We start from the raw sequence: 15,908 nt of genomic DNA on the forward strand, positions 1-15,908 counted from the left end.
CGGCGCCGTGCCTGGGGGCGGGGGGAGCCGTGATTCAGCCCTGGGGGGGCTCCGGCGGTGGGGGGGGGGGGGGCTCTGGGGGCCGGCAGCAGCTCGCTTGGCATCCCCCGAAATCAAAAGTCGGGGGCGCACCGCGGGTCCCACCGCGCCGGGGGCTCCCCGGGGGGCCGCGGCACAAACCCGGCCAGATGGGTGCTTTGTTTTTTTGTTTTTTTTTTTTGCTTGGCGTGCGGGCTGCTGGGTGAAAGGGCCCATTGCGATGCAAATAGCGAGGTGGCGTGAATATTCAGAGCGCTGCGCTGCCTTTCGAAGCTCCTTCCATAAATTTATGGCGCTTAACGTGCCGCCGCTCCACCGGGCTGGTTAACGGGGTCCCCTTTCTCTGCCGGCTTTGGGGGGGGGGTTGCTGCGGTTTGGGGGGGGGTGGAAGGTGGCATCGAGGTGCGAAGCAGCCCGGTGCCAGGCTGTGGAAATTCTTGCGGTGCTCAATGGGGAGGAGGAACCGCCAGCTGGGCGGCCGACTTCGGTGGTGACCCCTGAAGAGCCGGGCGTGCTGCGAGGTGATTTACGGACCCGGGGTGATTTTACTGACGCTCGGCGGCTTCGCTGCCCTCTCGCTGTTTTCCTTCCCCTCGCCTTCTCGCCATTGTGCGACCCGCCGCGCAGCCGCGGCTCCCCGAGAGGGGACGGCACGCGGCGGGGTGGGACCTGGCGTGGGTTTAGCTCGGACACCTCCCCGGAGCAGGCGTCGGGGTCTGCGGTGGGAGCGGGGAATCACGACCGCTTGGCCACAGCTGCGGTGGGCGAGACGGGTCCTTAGGGAAAGGAGACAATAAGTTGGGACAACCCCAGCTCCGGCCTCTCAGCTCCAGGGCCCCGTTTCAGTGCCTGCTGGGCATCTTGTGACAAAACCCATCAGTGCCCGGGTCCGGGGCCTTTCTTGGCAGCTGTGCGCCCATCACCCTGGGCATCAAAGCACAGAGGGAAGGTGCTGTTAACCTGCCCAGGTTCCTCAGCGCAGGGAGACAACGGTCACGTCCTGGAGCTGCTGTCGTGTTTTGGACGTGGCCGTGAGATGCAGCTCCAAAGGGCGGTCGCACGCTGCTAATTGTCAGCCCCTCGTTTGAGTTGAGACAACCAAGGGTAGCGGTGACAGCAGCACCTTTCTGTGCCTTGCAGGGGACAACCTCTGCCTGCTGGTGCAGGCACACAGACACCATCAGTGACGCAGCCCGAAATAGCTCCGTGAGCCTTGTGCCGAGCAAACGTGCTGTTCGGCTTGATGCACCCTTGTGCTGGCACAAAAAGGTGCCGTGCTCACGGTGCCGTCTTTACCCTGTGGTGCAGGGATCGACTGGGCAGCGTGTGTCTTCTGTAGTTCGAGGCTAAAGCTTGGGGGTTGACGTTGATTCAGCATTTACTATGCTAAGCGGTAATTACGATTTTTAGCCTGTATTATTTGAGTTTAAATTTAGCCGAGAATGTACTCGTGTCAGGCCTCTGCGCGGTGTGCTGTGAAGGTTATCTGGCTCTCTGGAGAGGCTGGATTTAAAGGAAGGAAAGAAATGCTGGTGAAACTTCCTCGTCCCATTATTCTTTGCTGCCAAGGACTTGTTGTAGGCAGAACAGAAATTGAAGGAAAAGCGCATTTTTCCCTAAACCTGCACGGTTTCCTCAAGCTGGCCATTTGGGAGGGGGACTTAAAATGACCCACGAGGCTGAAGATAAATGCCAGCGGAGTGACCCCGGAGGGGCTGAGGGCCCCTCTCCCCCTCGGTGGGCCGGGGCAGCCTGGCCCAGCTGCCGCCGGTGCTCAGCGCCGCTATTATCCCGCCAGCCGCCCTCCTGCATCTCAGCTGCTGGCCCATCTGGAGCCGAGATGAAAGGCTGGGCTTTAATTCGGGCTTTGTGCTGCTGCTTCGTGTTTCCCCCCACACACACACACACTCCTTTCTCAGCCCTTCTCCTGCTGCCAGTCCCCCAGCCCCCGGGTTTGGGTGCCGCTGCCCTCGTTGCGCCCACGGCGGGGCGATGGCTGCAGCTCCCCGCTGCCTCCCGAGCTGGGCAGGTAGGAGGGTGTGGGTCGTTTGGTGGTGGTTTTTTCTTTTTTTTTTTTTTTTCCCCCGAAGCGCTGCTGAATAATTCAGCTGGGAGTAGGCATCTTGGGTCACCTTGCGCAGCCGGCTGCCTAAGATGGAGGTTGCGCAGGATGCGTGCGGGATCGCCCGGCTGCCGGCAGCTCGCCGCCACTGACCGCAGGTAGGCGAGGAGCAGGGGGGGGGCCTCCTAGTCATTTTCTGGGCTTTTTATCCTGGAAAGACTGGAACATCCCTCTCTGGCTGCGTGGGGACGGTGAGGTCTCTCCCTGGTTGTATTCGGAGCCCGGTGAGCTCCGGCTGTGCCCGTCTCTGCCAGGCTGCCCCAGACACCGCGCCCTCTCCAAAAACTCCCCTGGGGTGTAGCACAGGTCTGTCCCCAAACAGGAACCGTGCACCCCATGCTCTTCGACCGTTTTATTTTCCTCCCTGGTTTTATGGGCTCCCCACCCCTCTTCCCTGAGCATGCCTGGGCTCACCCAGGGTCAGTTTTTGGGGCTGCTGCGGCACCGAGTGAGGGGCTCGGCTGGTGACCCCAATACTGCGGCAGCACGGGTGCCCAGGGACACGTCGGGAGGTGGCACTTAGCTCTTTGCGCCACCTAACTGGGGGAACTGGTTTTGGCGGTGCGGTATTAGGGTCGGGAAAGGTCTCTGGGGGACAGGAGGTGGCTGAACCTGACGGTAAGAGGCTAAAAAATGTCTGGGAAGCTCCACGGGCTGGAGCCCACTCTTGTGCAGGCTCGGCTGTGAATTTTGGGGCTGTCAGGCAGGCGGCGATGCAGGTACCCAGCACCCTGGGTGCGAGTGGGAAGTGGGGTTACTGGCGTGAGAGGCGAGAAACCAGTTTGCTGCCTTCCCTCTGCTTGCAGGCACTTGGGGTTTTGGGTGCTGACTCCTCCTCTGCACCCCAGGTTGAATGCAAATGCGTCTGCACCCTCCCTGCAGCGTTGGGGTGCTTTGCTAAAGCAACTCCAGAGGCTCCTGGGGGGTGAAAAACAAGGGACAGGGAGGTTGGGAAGCTTGGGTGTGATGATATGGGGCTGGGCTGCATCTCTGTAGGGAGGTCTGGCTCTGCTGCTGGCCTTGTGGCATCCCCCTGGGGAGGGAGGGCAGCCAGGCCGGGCTATTTGTGTCCCACGGACCCCGCATGTCGCTTGGCACCGGCCCCGCACCCCTTGGCAGGCCCAGGAGCAGGGAGCATCCTCTCCAGCCAAACCCCGAGCCCGTTGAGGTCCTGGCTGCAGCACCTGCCCCGCAGGTGTCTGAAATCCCTAATTCCTGGTCGGCCTTCCCTGGTCATGCCTGTGCTGTGGGGTGCGTGCGCAAGCTGATGCGGGGGCTCGTGGTGCTCTGACAGAGCCTGACCCCGCTTGTTTTGGGGTGTCCGTGAGCACCGCTGGTGGGGGCAGAGACGGTGGGAGGCAGGGGGTGGCTGTGCCGTGGCAGGGGGGCTTGGATGTGACGTCCCCTTTGGGAAATGTGGCCTGGACAGCGTGCGGCAGCGTGGGCGAAACAAATTGAGATGGAGACCGGGCCGGTGCCAGGCGATGGTCTGAGGTTGGCCGAGTATCCCCGGGCACGGGGTCCCTGTGACACCCATTGTACAGCCCACAGCGCGCTTCTGGGATGGTGGTGGCGTGTCCCCACGGTGGCCCTGCACGCGGGGGCTGTGCGGTAGCACTTGGTTTTGCTGCTGACCTCCTGAGCCAAGGGGGGAAACCCCGCAGCCAGGCTGGATGAACGGATGCCAGCCAGATCCTGCGTTTTGGGCAGGGAGTTTCGCTCCCTGCCCCTTCCTCCCAAACCAATCCCTGGGGCTGAGGCGCTCAGGTCAGTGCTGGTTTGGAGGCACAGCTCCTGGCTGGATGGAGATGGGAACCGCTGGAGGGGAGGGCGAGCCCCCAGGCAATGTCAGGGCAGCGCCTGGGGCTGTTTGCTCGTGCAGCAGAGGAGAAGTGATCCAGCTCTGCTCCGGGGCTGGCTCGGTGCCCTGCTCTGCCTGCTGCTGCCCCGGCTGCGTCCCCTCTCCTGGCGCAGTGCTCTGAGCTCTGCCTCCGGGCAGGGCCTGACCTCAAGTCCCCGCAGCACAGCGCGGGGACGTCCAGCTCAGCACCATGGGGCTGTGTGGCATTGCCCCAGCTCTGTGTGCCGGGCTCTGGTGCATGCAAATAACGGGGAAAGTGCTGGTTTGGGGTGTCCACGCTGTGCTCTCTTGCACGATGGTATCCGTGTGCCAAGGGGGCCACGCGTGCCCATAGCTGCTGCCAGCTGCCTGGCAGGGTGCAAACATCCTCACATCTTCCCTATAGTGTTTTTTTGTTTGTTTGTTTACTGTTATTATTTTTTTTACCCCTGTAGTATTTCCAGCGTGCTGCTTGTGGCTTCTCCCTGCTGGGTGCAGGTGACTGCAGGGCTGGCGGAGCACCAGGTTGGTGCCGTGCGAGCACCCACTGCTGCAAACGGCACGCACGAGGGCGAAACTGGCGGCGCGGGCTGCTGCTCTGTCAGCCCCTGGGGTTTTTTTCTGCACTGCTTTGCTGTGGGAAATCCTGACCATCCCCGTCTCTTCCCCGCAGGTGAGCGTGGCAGGCTATGGGATGGATGAAGCTGAGCAGGACCAGTATGAAGCCCGCCTCAAGGAGCTCTTCGACAGCTTCGACAGCACGGGCACGGGGTCGCTGGGGCAGGAGGAGCTCACCGACCTGTGCCACGTGCTGCACCTCGAGGAGGTGGCCCCGGCACTGCAGCAGACCCTCCTCCAGGGCAACCTCCTAGGCAGGGTAAGGCCGGGGTGGGCGCTGGTTGTGTTGTCCCCATGGACACGGTCCCCGTGGCGGAGCTGCTTGCGCTGCCGCTGCGTCCTTACGGGTTTAAGTGTCGGGGTGCTGAGCCCCTGGGGACCTCCGTGCTCGGCGTGGACGTCCTTGTGCTCCTGCGTTGTTACCTCCGTGCTGGGCTGGGCTGCTTCCTTCTGAGCCGCCCTGAGATACCCTGACGGCTCCTTAAAGCAGCAAATGGAGCTGAGCCGCTCGATAGGCGTGGGCTGAGCAGCCGTTTGGACTCCAGTTTCCCATCAAACCGCAGCTTTCACAAAGCAAAGCGGTTCCTTTAAGGAACAAATCCTCATTTTCCTCGCTTGCCCCATGGCTGCAGCCCTTCTTCCGACCGTGGGAGTGGCTGGCATGGAAGCAGGAGCCGATCCAGGGGGGTTTCCGACCTTTGGATTCGCAGCGTGGCTTTTTGATTCAATCCCAGAGACTTCCCGTGCTGCTCGGCCCCCTCAGGCTCCTGCCACATGGATGCTGTTGTCTGGCTCTGCTGCTCGTGGGGTGGAGGGGGGAGGAAAAGCAGCGTTAAAGCCCTGGCTGTCACGTCCAGGGAGAAAGCAGAAGTGCTCCTCCTGCTCAGAGGAGGGGGGTAGGAAGTGGCATCACATATAAATGCTCAGCCCGATGGCACCAAAAAGCCCCTGCTGGAAGCATCCTGAGCATGGGGCGCGCTCGCCCCGTTTCAGCTTACGAGCTCAACCCCTGCAAGCTGCCCCGGGGGCGCGAGGGACCCCAAGGAGCATTTCTCTTCCCCTCCCCTTTGTCTGCAGGGATGGCTCACGCTCACAGCCCTGACATAATAACCTGTCCCTGGCATTTCCCTGCGTCTCCCCGGTGCCTGTGCTCGTTAGCAGCACCAGCGGCCCGTGGCTAAGCTCTGGGCTCCCCCGGGGTTTCCTAGGGGAGCCTGTTGGGAGAGCGGCATCGAGCGCGGTGCCGCAGATGGTGGCCGCTGGCAGAGCGAGCCGCCTTTGTTTTTGTGAGCTTGGAGGGGCCGTGTCGTACAGGAGGGCACGGGGGGAGCGTGCTGCCTGCGGGGCCACGTGCTGCCTTTTGTGCCGGGGCTGTGCCGCGGGGACGGGTGCAGGGTGCCGGGGGGGAGCGCGGACACACGCGGTGCCCCCCGGCTCCGTGCAGCGCTTTGGGGATTAAGCGGCGCACGCTATCGCCGAGGTTGTGTAAATCCCCTCTCAAGGCAGGGCCAGACCATCCCAAATGCCTCCTCTCACGCGATGCTTGCAGCAATTCCTGGCATTCCCCGGGCAGGCTGCCTGCTCGGGGCCCCAGGCGATGCGTGCAGCCCCCCTCCCTGCTCCTCCAGCCCCCTCAAGGCGATACCCATCAGTTAGCGGCTAACGCGGAGCGGCGTCTGGGCACAGCACGGCAGCAGTGCCCGCGGGCAGCTGGGTGATGTGAGTGGCAGGGACAGGGCAAGTCGGGCACCTCCGGACACGGGGCTGTCCTTGGTGGCCGTCCCCAGCTGGGGACGGGGGAGCTCAGGTGTCCCCTGACACCGGTGCTGCGCCACGGCAGCGCTGAGCCGCTCCCCTTGATGCCCGCTGGCTTTTGGCGCACCAAGCAGGAGATCGGGGTTCAGGCTGCCCCGTTCCCATCCCTTCCCCACCCGGAGCTCCCCTCCGAGCTCCTGTCCGCCGCTGTGGGAAGCGGCTCACGAGCGGGGACGGGGCTCCGGGGAAGGCTCCGTGGGGAGCGAGGAGCTGCAAGGAGCCGCCGACGCTCCTTTTTCCCAAGGGACCACGGCTGCAGCCTGCTGATTTGCGTTGCTGGGGCAAGCAGGGAAAAGCAGCAGGTAGCTTGGCACATGCGCGCTCTCTTTCTAGTGCTAACAAGGCGCTGGCTCATCGGAAGCTCGTGTCAAAGCAGGTGCCGAGCCTTGGGAGGTGCTGGGACCGCCGGGCGGCCGGCGGTTGGTGTTTGCCCTGGGGGCGCTGAGCCGGGCTCTGTGCTGGCGCATTTGTCTTGTTTGTCTCGGATTTGCTCGTTCTGGGAACGCTCTCCTCACCGGGGCTTGATGCTCCTGATGCAGCAAGCAGATAAAACACTGGGATGCTCTCCTCTTCCTCCTCTCATGCCGGCTGGACTGGGGGAATTGCCCCATGTGCTGGCACCGTGGGAGCCCCCAGTGCCCCCACCCCACTGTGGCTCGTCAGGAGACGCGGTCCTGACCCCGGTCCAACCTCCACCCGTGGCCAATTTTGGCTCTTGTGACGCCCCCCCACCCGCCCAGCGAGCTCTCGAGGGGCTGCCGGGGGGAGCTGGGAGCAGATGCGCGAGCTGCCGGTTCCAAAATACCCCGGGTTCAGCCGAGCATGCTAAAAGGAGCATTAAACTTTAAACGCCCTGCCAGCGTTTCGCTGCCGCGGGCTTTCTGCCTCGCGTTCAGACAGCCTTTTGGCAGGGGGCTGGCTCGGCCGTCTGGGGCAGCCTCAGAAGCGCTTTGTCCCAGGCTGCTGGTGCTGGTGCTGTCCTTACCCAGGTCCCTCGGCTGTCGGTGCCGTCTCAGCAAAGCACAGAGGCTCTTCTGGCAGGATCCTGCCCACCCCGGGGGGGTCCAACAGCCCTGAAGTGCCCATGGCAGCACCAGCAGAGGGGAGCCCTGTGCGTGACCCCCCCTAGTCCCAGCACATCCCTCCTGCGGGCACACTGGGGTGAACTGGAGGGAGACAGCGCAGGGCTGGTGCTGGGTGCCAAGGCAAAGGGTCATTTTCTTTAAAAAGAGATATCTTAGACTCTGTGGCTTTGCTGTGCCGTGGGTTTCCTCTCCTGGCTCGTTCTGAGCGCAGCTTTAATTTTAGCAGCTGCAATTCTCTCTTTGTGCACGGGCGCGCAGCACCCAAGGTCAAATGTGCAACACAAGCAGATGCTGCTTTCCTGGCTCTTAGGATGTGCTTGAGGTTTTCCAGCAGGTCTAACGGGAAGAAAAATACCCCCCCCAGCTCTCACATCTTCATCCAAAAGTTGGGTGCTGAAGGCACACGGGCTCTCCTTGGGGCCACGCGGCTCCGCGTGCCTGTGCCACCTCCCTCTGCCTCCCTGCTCTGTAGGACACAAGGGACACCCGCCAGCCCCACCGAGCAGCCGTGCCCATTGTCTCCACGCTGCCCATTTGCATTTTAAATCCAGGGGGTCTGGAGCATTACCGGCTCTGTCCCCGCAGCCTAATCTTCCTCGGGCTCCCGTGGCCACGGTCACGGCACAATCGCGGTGTGTGGAGCCATCTGGCCCGCAGCTGCGGCCGGGGGCACAGGGTGCAGCCCCCTCCTCCTTCCCCTTCGTCCCTGCTCAGAACCTGCCCTTTGGTTTTACCATGCCCACTTAGTCTAACCGTCAAGTTTTTTTTGTCAGGCAGCTTCTCCTGTCTCGTTAAACTGTCCTGGCGAAGCGCACACGTGGCCGGACCCCTGCCCTCCTCGCTGCGGTGCCTGTCCCCTGCTTCTCTAAATATAAAGGCTAATGCTAAAAATTCCCCTAAGGTTTCTTTAGCCCAAAGGAGTCGTGGTGGCCAGCTGTGCCATGTCAGGGCTTCCCCAGTTGTCCCCGCGTTTCCGTCTCGCGATGCCGTGGCTGGCATTGCTCACATTCCCCACGGGCTGCTCGTGGTGCTCTACGCCCCTTGCAACTGTTCGTGGCAGAGGAAGAAAGTTTTTTTTTTTTGGGGGGGAAGATGCAGATGGAAAAGGGACGGAGGATAAAGCAGCGCTGAGATCATCCCTCCCTGGTTCTCCCATAGCCGTGCTCTAGACCTGGTGTTTCCAGGCCAGGAGCTGGGGCTGGGCTGCCCTGCAGAGGTTGCAGCTTTCTGCCATCGGCTCCAGGAAGCGTTTTCTGGCACGTGGGGTCGCTGGGCACCTCCACAGCCGAGCCCCTCACCCCTAGTCAGGACTACAGATATCTCACAGTGGGGGCCACCGACCCCACCTAGGTCATCGCAAGTGATGGAGACGCTCCACGGTCCTTTGGATGTGCAATTTCAGCTGCTTGCTTGGGGGAAAAACCCACCAAATGTGTTCAAGTGGTGCCTCTGGGTCATAAAAACCCGTTTCCAAGAGCTCGAAGGCACTGGCTGTGCCTCCCTGTTGCTCGCTGTGGTTTCTCCAAGGCATGGTCCAGGCTCGGTGTCATGATCTGTTTCAAGTGTTGGCCTTGCTGCCACTCTTCTGCTGGATCATCAGCCTGATAGTTAATTATCTGTGCCAGCTGATATCTTTTTTTTTTTTCCTGCAGGTCCACTTTGACCAATTCAAAGAAGCACTCATCCTCATCTTGTCCAGAACCCTGTCAAATGAAGAGCACTTCCAAGAACCAGGTAAACACTAAAGCTGTCAAAAAAACACTAAATTTTAGATTTAGTGCAGGGTGCCCGTGGCTGGTGCGTGGGCTGAGGCCCCTGTCCCACAAGGTTTCCAGCAGCCAGCGGTGCCTCAGGACCTCTCCAGCCACAGGAGAGGATTTTGGGCTGGGGACGCCTGTGCCACCTGCCCCTTTTCCGTGTTGCTTTGTGGCCCAGCACCAGCGTGCTCCATCCCTGGTCCTGCTTCGGAGGGTGGCGGGGCCGTGGTGGCCGATGTCCCTGGTGTCCCCTCCTCTGCCAGGCGCGAGGCTCGAGCCCCTTTCCTCCCCCAGGAGCCCTCAGGGGACGTGTCCTTAGCCGGTGTCTGTGCTGGCTCCGATGTTCCCCTGCTTTTGTGCCGGCTGTAAGGAAATGGACTCGGCGAGAGCTTGTCCTGCAGACGGGCTGCTGGACGTAGAAATGTCGCTCCTGCCTTATTTTAAGGCCCATTCTTAGTGCCCGAGGTGAACTGGGCAAACTGGTCCCATGGGAAGTTCCCGCGAGGTGCCTGTGTTTCTCCCAGGGGACAGTCAGGTGCTTCTGACTGTCCCAAAATGATTTTTCTGCCCCAAAGATATTTCTGAGCAAGGCGAGCCCCCGGCAAGCCAGGCTGGGGCTGGCTGGAGAAAGCAGTGGGCGCTGAATGCTCACCGTCCTTTTTTCTCCTTGCTTTGTTTCCACGTGCCTTGTAGATGTCTTTTTTTAAAACCCTTGGCAGAAAATCGGGTCACAGCTCTGGTATCCCCCTGCCAGCACACGAGGGGCCGGTGCTGGGAGCAGCGGCTGGGGCTGAGCCCCCGCAGCCCAGCTGGAGCGGGGGGCTGAGCTCTGGCTGCTGCCACACCTGTATGTAAATCCCTAATCCTGCCTGCCCGAGCAGCGGGGCGCGAAATCCCCCAAGGAGAAAAGAGCTTAGTGCGGGGCGGAGGGGAACTCCAGGCTTCTCCTGGAGCATCCATCTCGGCTCTGCCCTTGGAGCATCCTGCGCTCAACAGCACAGCCAGGCAGCAAAATGACAGCTTCCCCCCCCCCCCAAATGGGCTGGAAAAAAAAAACCTGCAGGGCCCAAGAGATACAATTGATGGATTTTTTTTTTTTTTCCCCCCCAACTTCATTTCCAAAGCTCTTAATGCTCAGAGGGAGATGGGTGCTGACAGCTCCTGCACCAGGCATCCCTTAACGCAGCTCCCCCGTGCTGTCAGTGGGTCCTTGGGGGGCACGGGGAGGGCATCGCTGGTGCCTCGAGGGGGCTCAGGTTTGCTGCAATCCCTTCCAGCCCGCTGGAGAGGGGCTGGCACGGGGCGGGAGGCAGCCCCGGCACCCCAGTGAACCAGAACTGATCCGACTCGCCGCGTTTACGGGGGAATCATATGGCTGAGAAGCTCTGGCTTTATTTAAACACAAAGAAACCTTCTAGAAGCGGCTAAATTTGGGGTTATCGCAGGGGAAATTATGCGTGCAGCCTGGAAGAGGAGGGTGGCAGCGTGAGGGATGGAGAGCCCTCCTCGGGGAATCGCTTGCCGGCCGGGCTTGGCGCGGCAGGTAGTCACGGGGCACGCGCTGCAGGTAGGGAGCCGGGCGCGGGCAGGCCCGGGAGGCATTTATTTTTAATGCATTTTGACAGGTTGGTTAACGCAGAAGCCTTGGCTTCTTTTAATTTAGATCAAACTCGAGATTTGGAGAACAAGCCGCTTTGTGCTGCTGGTGTCAAACTGTCAGCGACTGCTGAAACGCCGGCGTAAGAGCCAGCCCCGGGCTTGGGGGGGAAATTGCGTTAAGAGCTCTGCACCGTGTGATTAAAATTAAAATTTAATTGTTGGGGAAGCACGGATTTTTAAGGCTGTTTGCTGCTCCTGCTGGGTTTTCACTGTAAGGAAGGGGCCACGTGTGCTGATGCTGTGGTTTCGCGCGGTGCTGGGTGATGGGAAGGTCCCTTGGGTGTGTGGGTGACCGGAGGGGTGCTGTGCTCCAGAAGGGCGGCCCTGGGGCCACAGCAGGACACGAGGAACCCGAAAAGCTGCGTGATACAAAAGCAGTTCCTGCAGAAGAGGCTGCCAGGGGCTTCCCCATTTTGGGAAGGGGAAAGGAGAGCAGGTGGGCGAGGTGCTCATGCTTGCAGGGAGCAGCTGATTTGATTTGACTTGATATTTTTTTTCCCTTGGCAAAGGAGCTGAATTCCCTCTCTGAAGGGCAGACTGGCAGGAGGAGGGGTCCTGGGGGCTGCCGGGGAAGCAGCCCTGCAAATCGAGGGCAGGCAGAGCTCCTTGTACCGCTGCCATCAGCTGTGTCCCCTTGGGGATGCTGGTGCAGGAGCAGAGCCCCAGCTGGCCGGGCAAGCCCCAGCCCTGCTGGGAAGCGCCGTGGCTGGGCACCACTCACGGGGAAGGTGATGTTCCCCTGGGAAAAGCAGAAAAACGCTTGCATGCATCTAAAATTAGTGGTTATTTTAGCCTGGTGCAGGGCTGTGAGTGAGACCCCTCGTCCCCAGCAGCACCCCGGAGCTCGGAGGAGCTGCAGCCCGGTCTTAGGGGGATGCTTTGGTGGGACTGGGGTGGGTGCTGCCACCAGTGCCTTGTGCAGGGCCAGCCTGCCCTGCTGTGTGGCAGGGAGGAGGCTGTCCAGGGCCAATAAAAATTAAAAAAATCCCATCCATGCATCAGCAGCCTGGGCAGGGAGGGATTACTGGGGTGGAGCGCGGGATTACGGGAACACCCGGGTTAAATTAAAGAGCAGCTCGATGCCAGCCTCAGTGCGGTCACAAGGGGCTCTTGCTTCTTCCCTGCCCATGGAGACAACCGGATTGCCCTCCCGAGAGAGCTGGGGATAAATAACTCGCAGGAATCCCGTGGGTGCTTGCAGGGGTCTGGCTCTGGGAGCAGACCTCTGTGGGGACGGGTACAAAGCCACGGGGATGGTTCAGGTGCAGGCAGTGCCTTTTTTTTTGGCCCAAACACCCCAGTTTTGGGCCGTGGCACCCCAGGCAGGGTCCCCCTGCCTCGGTTGCTGAGCCCGAAGTGTGAACCGGGGACCGAGAGGAGCCGAGACAATACCTGGTGTCCCTGGGGATAAGGGCTTAGCAGATCCTATCCGTAAGGCGATTTGCGCAGCGGCCGGCTGTCTGCTGAGCTGAGGAGGGTTCCTCCCTCCCAAACCTTCAGCAGCAAAGAAATTAATTAACTGCTGGCTGCAGTGCTTCAATTGGGGCTTTCCTTCTGAAATGCAGACTTTGTGTGTTTTTTTTGTTTTTTGTTTTTTTTTTTTTTTCCAGAAGGGCTCTGGGGGCTGAGACCCTCCCCGTAGGGGCATGGAGCTCAGGCAGTTGCCCACGGGCTCTTTTGGCCATCGGGGCCCTGATGCTGGCTCCTGCCCTCACCCCGCAGCCCGGGGGCAGTTGCGCGGGTCAGGTGAGACCCCAGTGTCTAATTAGGCACCGGCTCCAAAGCACGTATTTCTCCGATTCCTCACGTTGCTGAGGGCTGCAGAAAGCAGGGAGGGTTTGCCCTATTTTCTTCTTCCCATCTTTTTCCCCGTTTGGAGGCCGCGCGCCTGCCCTCTGCCCGCGGGGTGCTGGGGCTCGGCTCCCCAGGAGCCTGAGGTTCACCACGCCTGGGGTGAGAGCACGGCTCTGCCTTCTGCGGGTCTGTGTCCCTCGAAGCGCTGATTTTTGGTGTTTTCTTCCCGTTTCCTCACCTACCTTTGAAGAGAGGGTGGGTTAAGAAGCCCTTCCCCATCCTGCCCCATTATTGTGGGTTGGAAATGGGAAACGGAGCTCAGCCCTTTGGTGTCCTGCGCTTGGGAAGCGCAGGTTGCTGCCGTACCCGGTGTTAACAGAAGCGATGTGGCTCCAAAAGTGTTATTTTTTTTATGGCGGTTTGATGGGATCCCCATGGTTGGAAGCTGGAGCCTCGTGGGGCAAGGGCGAGCTTTCTGCTCGCGGCTCGGGGAGGTCACTGCTCCCTCCCGGAGATGTTCCCGGGCCTCAAAACTCTTTGGTTTACAGGGAAAATGAGGTGCTCAGATCAAAGGGTGATCTAGGAGTCAAAGTGGAGAGAGCTAAGTCAGTTGCCAGCCTCGAAATGCTTAAAATAAAAAAAATAAAAGCGCCTCCCATTGCCTGTTTGCTGTTGCAAGGCTTGCAGGACGGCCCGGCGTAAGGGCACCTGTGTTAGTGCTCGGCTGGGTTTTCCTAACTCCCTGGCTGCAGCAGCGCTTAAACACGAGCCGTCGGGGGGATTGGAAGCGCGACCCTGCCGAGCGTTAGGAAATCCGGAGGTAAATTTAGCAATAACTTCATTACGGCTGAATTGCCGCCGCTTCTCCCCCGGCCTTCCCGGAGACAGATGGGTGTAGGGGTGCGGCTGCGTCTCGGCGGAGCAAATTTATTTATCAGGAAAACACAAAGCCCCCCCAGCCCTCTTCTGCGAGGCAGGGGGAGGTGGCAGCGAGGAAATAAATGGGTGAATGGGTAGCCACAAATATTAGCATTTCAGAGAGAGCTGCTCGATGGAGATTGTTCACCATCGGGCAGGCTTTAATAGGAGCGATAAGGTTTGCTTTTGTTCTCCGGCTCTCGCTTAATCAGCCTGTCTCACTGCGATTTTTCTATCGGCGCACTTCATCACCCAACTTTCATGTGCGAGTCCCAGCTGCAGCAAATCTTGTTAAAATGGCCTTGTTCAAACACGGGCGCCGGGCTTGTTCCCTAGAGCTGCAATACGGACGGATGGAGTGCAAGTCTGGAGGAATCAAAGGCCTCCTAGGCCTGTGTATTTTATAATTCATTGCATAGCTAAGTTGCGGAATATTTTTTTTTCCTCTAACAAGCTTGAAGCCTCCTTCCATATCTGAAGGAATATTATCCGAGGAGGCGTTTGGGCAGGGGGGTTTAGAGACCCGCTGCTTCCCGCGTGCCGTTTGTCGGCGATTGAACGGCTTCCCTGGCCCTGATTAGTATGGCACTCCTTGCATTTATGTCGTACCGGAGCGCTCTGCAAATAAAAAATTTAAAAAGCTGCCGCTCTCGGTGCGCTGCGAGTGGCGAAAAACAAAGATGATCAGGTCCTGGGGGGGTTTCGACGGCGAGGTTAGCAAACACCGAAACAAAGCGCGGCGGAGAGCCTTTCCCTAATTGAATCCCTGGTTAATTTGGTCCTCCGCTTAATTTGCCCCCTGCTCCAGACGTCGGATGACTCGTGCTGAAAATAGCCCGAAACGTGCTTATTTATTTATTTTTTTCGTTTTGATCCCCGTCCGCGAGTGCTCGTGGATGATTCAGGCCCCGAAGGCAGGAGGCTGTTGCGGGGAGCTGGAGCCGGGGAATGCGAGAGGAGCCGCGAGGCCCCCCTGTAATTAGGTGGCGGCTCCCAAGGATTGTGGGGACGGCGCGGGCTGGGACCTGCCCCGGCCCTCGCATGGATCAGCTCCTCCTTTCGAGCCCCTCGGGGGACGTTCGCCTCCGAACTTGGTGTTTTTTCCACTTGCCTGGTCGTCTTGACGCTTTTAATCTAGCTGTGATTGAAGCGGCAGAGGTTGCCCAGGTGTCTGGGTGATCTGGAGGCTCTGGCCGTGCCGTCCCTAATTAAACTTGCCCGTCACTGGTAATGAAGATTAGTGCAAGGAGAACAGACCTGACTGACTTTCCGATCCGAGGCAGGGTTGACAAGGCTTCCCCCAGCACCTTGTTAACTGAGCAAACCTGGTCAGGAAATTGGCGGGGGGGTGAGCAAGGCAGGGCTATCGCTGTGCTTTGTGTCAATGTTTGCTTTGGAGTGGGACCGGTGCCAACCCGCCGTGCCCAAAATCACGGCGAGGTTCACGCTGCTGGAGGGGAGCAGCGGCGCTTTGGTGCTCCTCGAGCACCAGCCAAACCAGTTGCGTGAGCCGGGAGCCAGGCGGGACGTGCAAAAACGTGTTGCCGACGTGCTTTGTTCTCAAACTTCACAGATTCCTCCCCAAAAGCGCAGCCCAAGTACATCAAAGGCGGCAAACGCTACGGCCGGCGCTCCCTGCCGGAGTTCCGCGCGGCGGTGGAGGACTTCGCCGAGGTGACCGTCATCGAGCCGCTGGGCGAGGAAGCGCGGCCCCCGCACATCGCTCCCGGCGGCTGCGAGGAGGTGAGCGGGACGGGGGCTGCCCTTTGCTTTTGGGGTTTGCTTCGATTTTTGCCCCCACAGGCTTTGCTGCTCCCCTCCCTGTCCCGTTTTCTCACCTCCCTGCCATCTGTTCTGCCCCAGCCCCTCTCTCGCCTGGGGTTGCTCTGTCCCTTTGCCATCAGTTCGTTAAATAATTTCTCGTTTTGAGCCCGTGGCTATGGCTAAGCAAGGTGGGCAGCTCTGTGATGTGCAAGCACGGAGGTGGTTCAGATGTCCTTGGGGCTCACCAAGCGAGGGGGATGGTCCCCTCCCGCTGTCCCCCAGTGATCCGTTGTGCATCTCCCACAGCAGATGACCCCAAAATCCCTCTCTACGACCCCAAAATCCTGCCTGGGGATCGGCTCTGCGGAGCTGTGGGGATCCCGGGAGGAGCTGGGCGTGCGCGGCGGTGCGGTGACGTGCGCTCGCCGTGCTCCTGGCCAGCAATTAAATGCTGGCTGCCTCCGCGGCTAACGAGGTGTGGGCTGGGAGCGAAGCGA

The 15,908-nt window shown here is 60.2% G+C and overlaps 1 protein-coding gene across 8 annotated transcripts in view; it reads left to right on the plus strand.

Annotated features, from left to right (window-relative positions):
* Positions 1–15,908, plus strand: part of NIN (ninein) — a 61,057-nt gene that overhangs the window by 963 nt on the left and 44,186 nt on the right. For 7 of the 8 annotated variants that reach the window (XR_013951444.1, XM_080592659.1, XM_080592658.1 and 4 more), the window contains exons 2-4: positions 4,675–4,878; positions 9,172–9,253; positions 15,221–15,390. Coding sequence is in view for 7 of the 8 variants with exons in the window: in XM_080592659.1 (XP_080448785.1) it covers positions 4,696–4,878; positions 9,172–9,253; positions 15,221–15,390 (435 nt within the window). In the remaining variant the exon portion in view is untranslated. Of the gene's footprint in view, positions 1–438; positions 2,260–4,674; positions 4,879–9,171; positions 9,254–15,220; positions 15,391–15,908 lie in introns of those variants that run through there. The other variant, XM_080592660.1, reaches the window with a different exon arrangement.

This window comes from Anser brachyrhynchus, assembly GCF_964034855.1.
Source record: "Anser brachyrhynchus genome assembly, chromosome: 5".
Lineage (NCBI taxonomy): Eukaryota > Metazoa > Chordata > Aves > Anseriformes > Anatidae > Anser > Anser brachyrhynchus.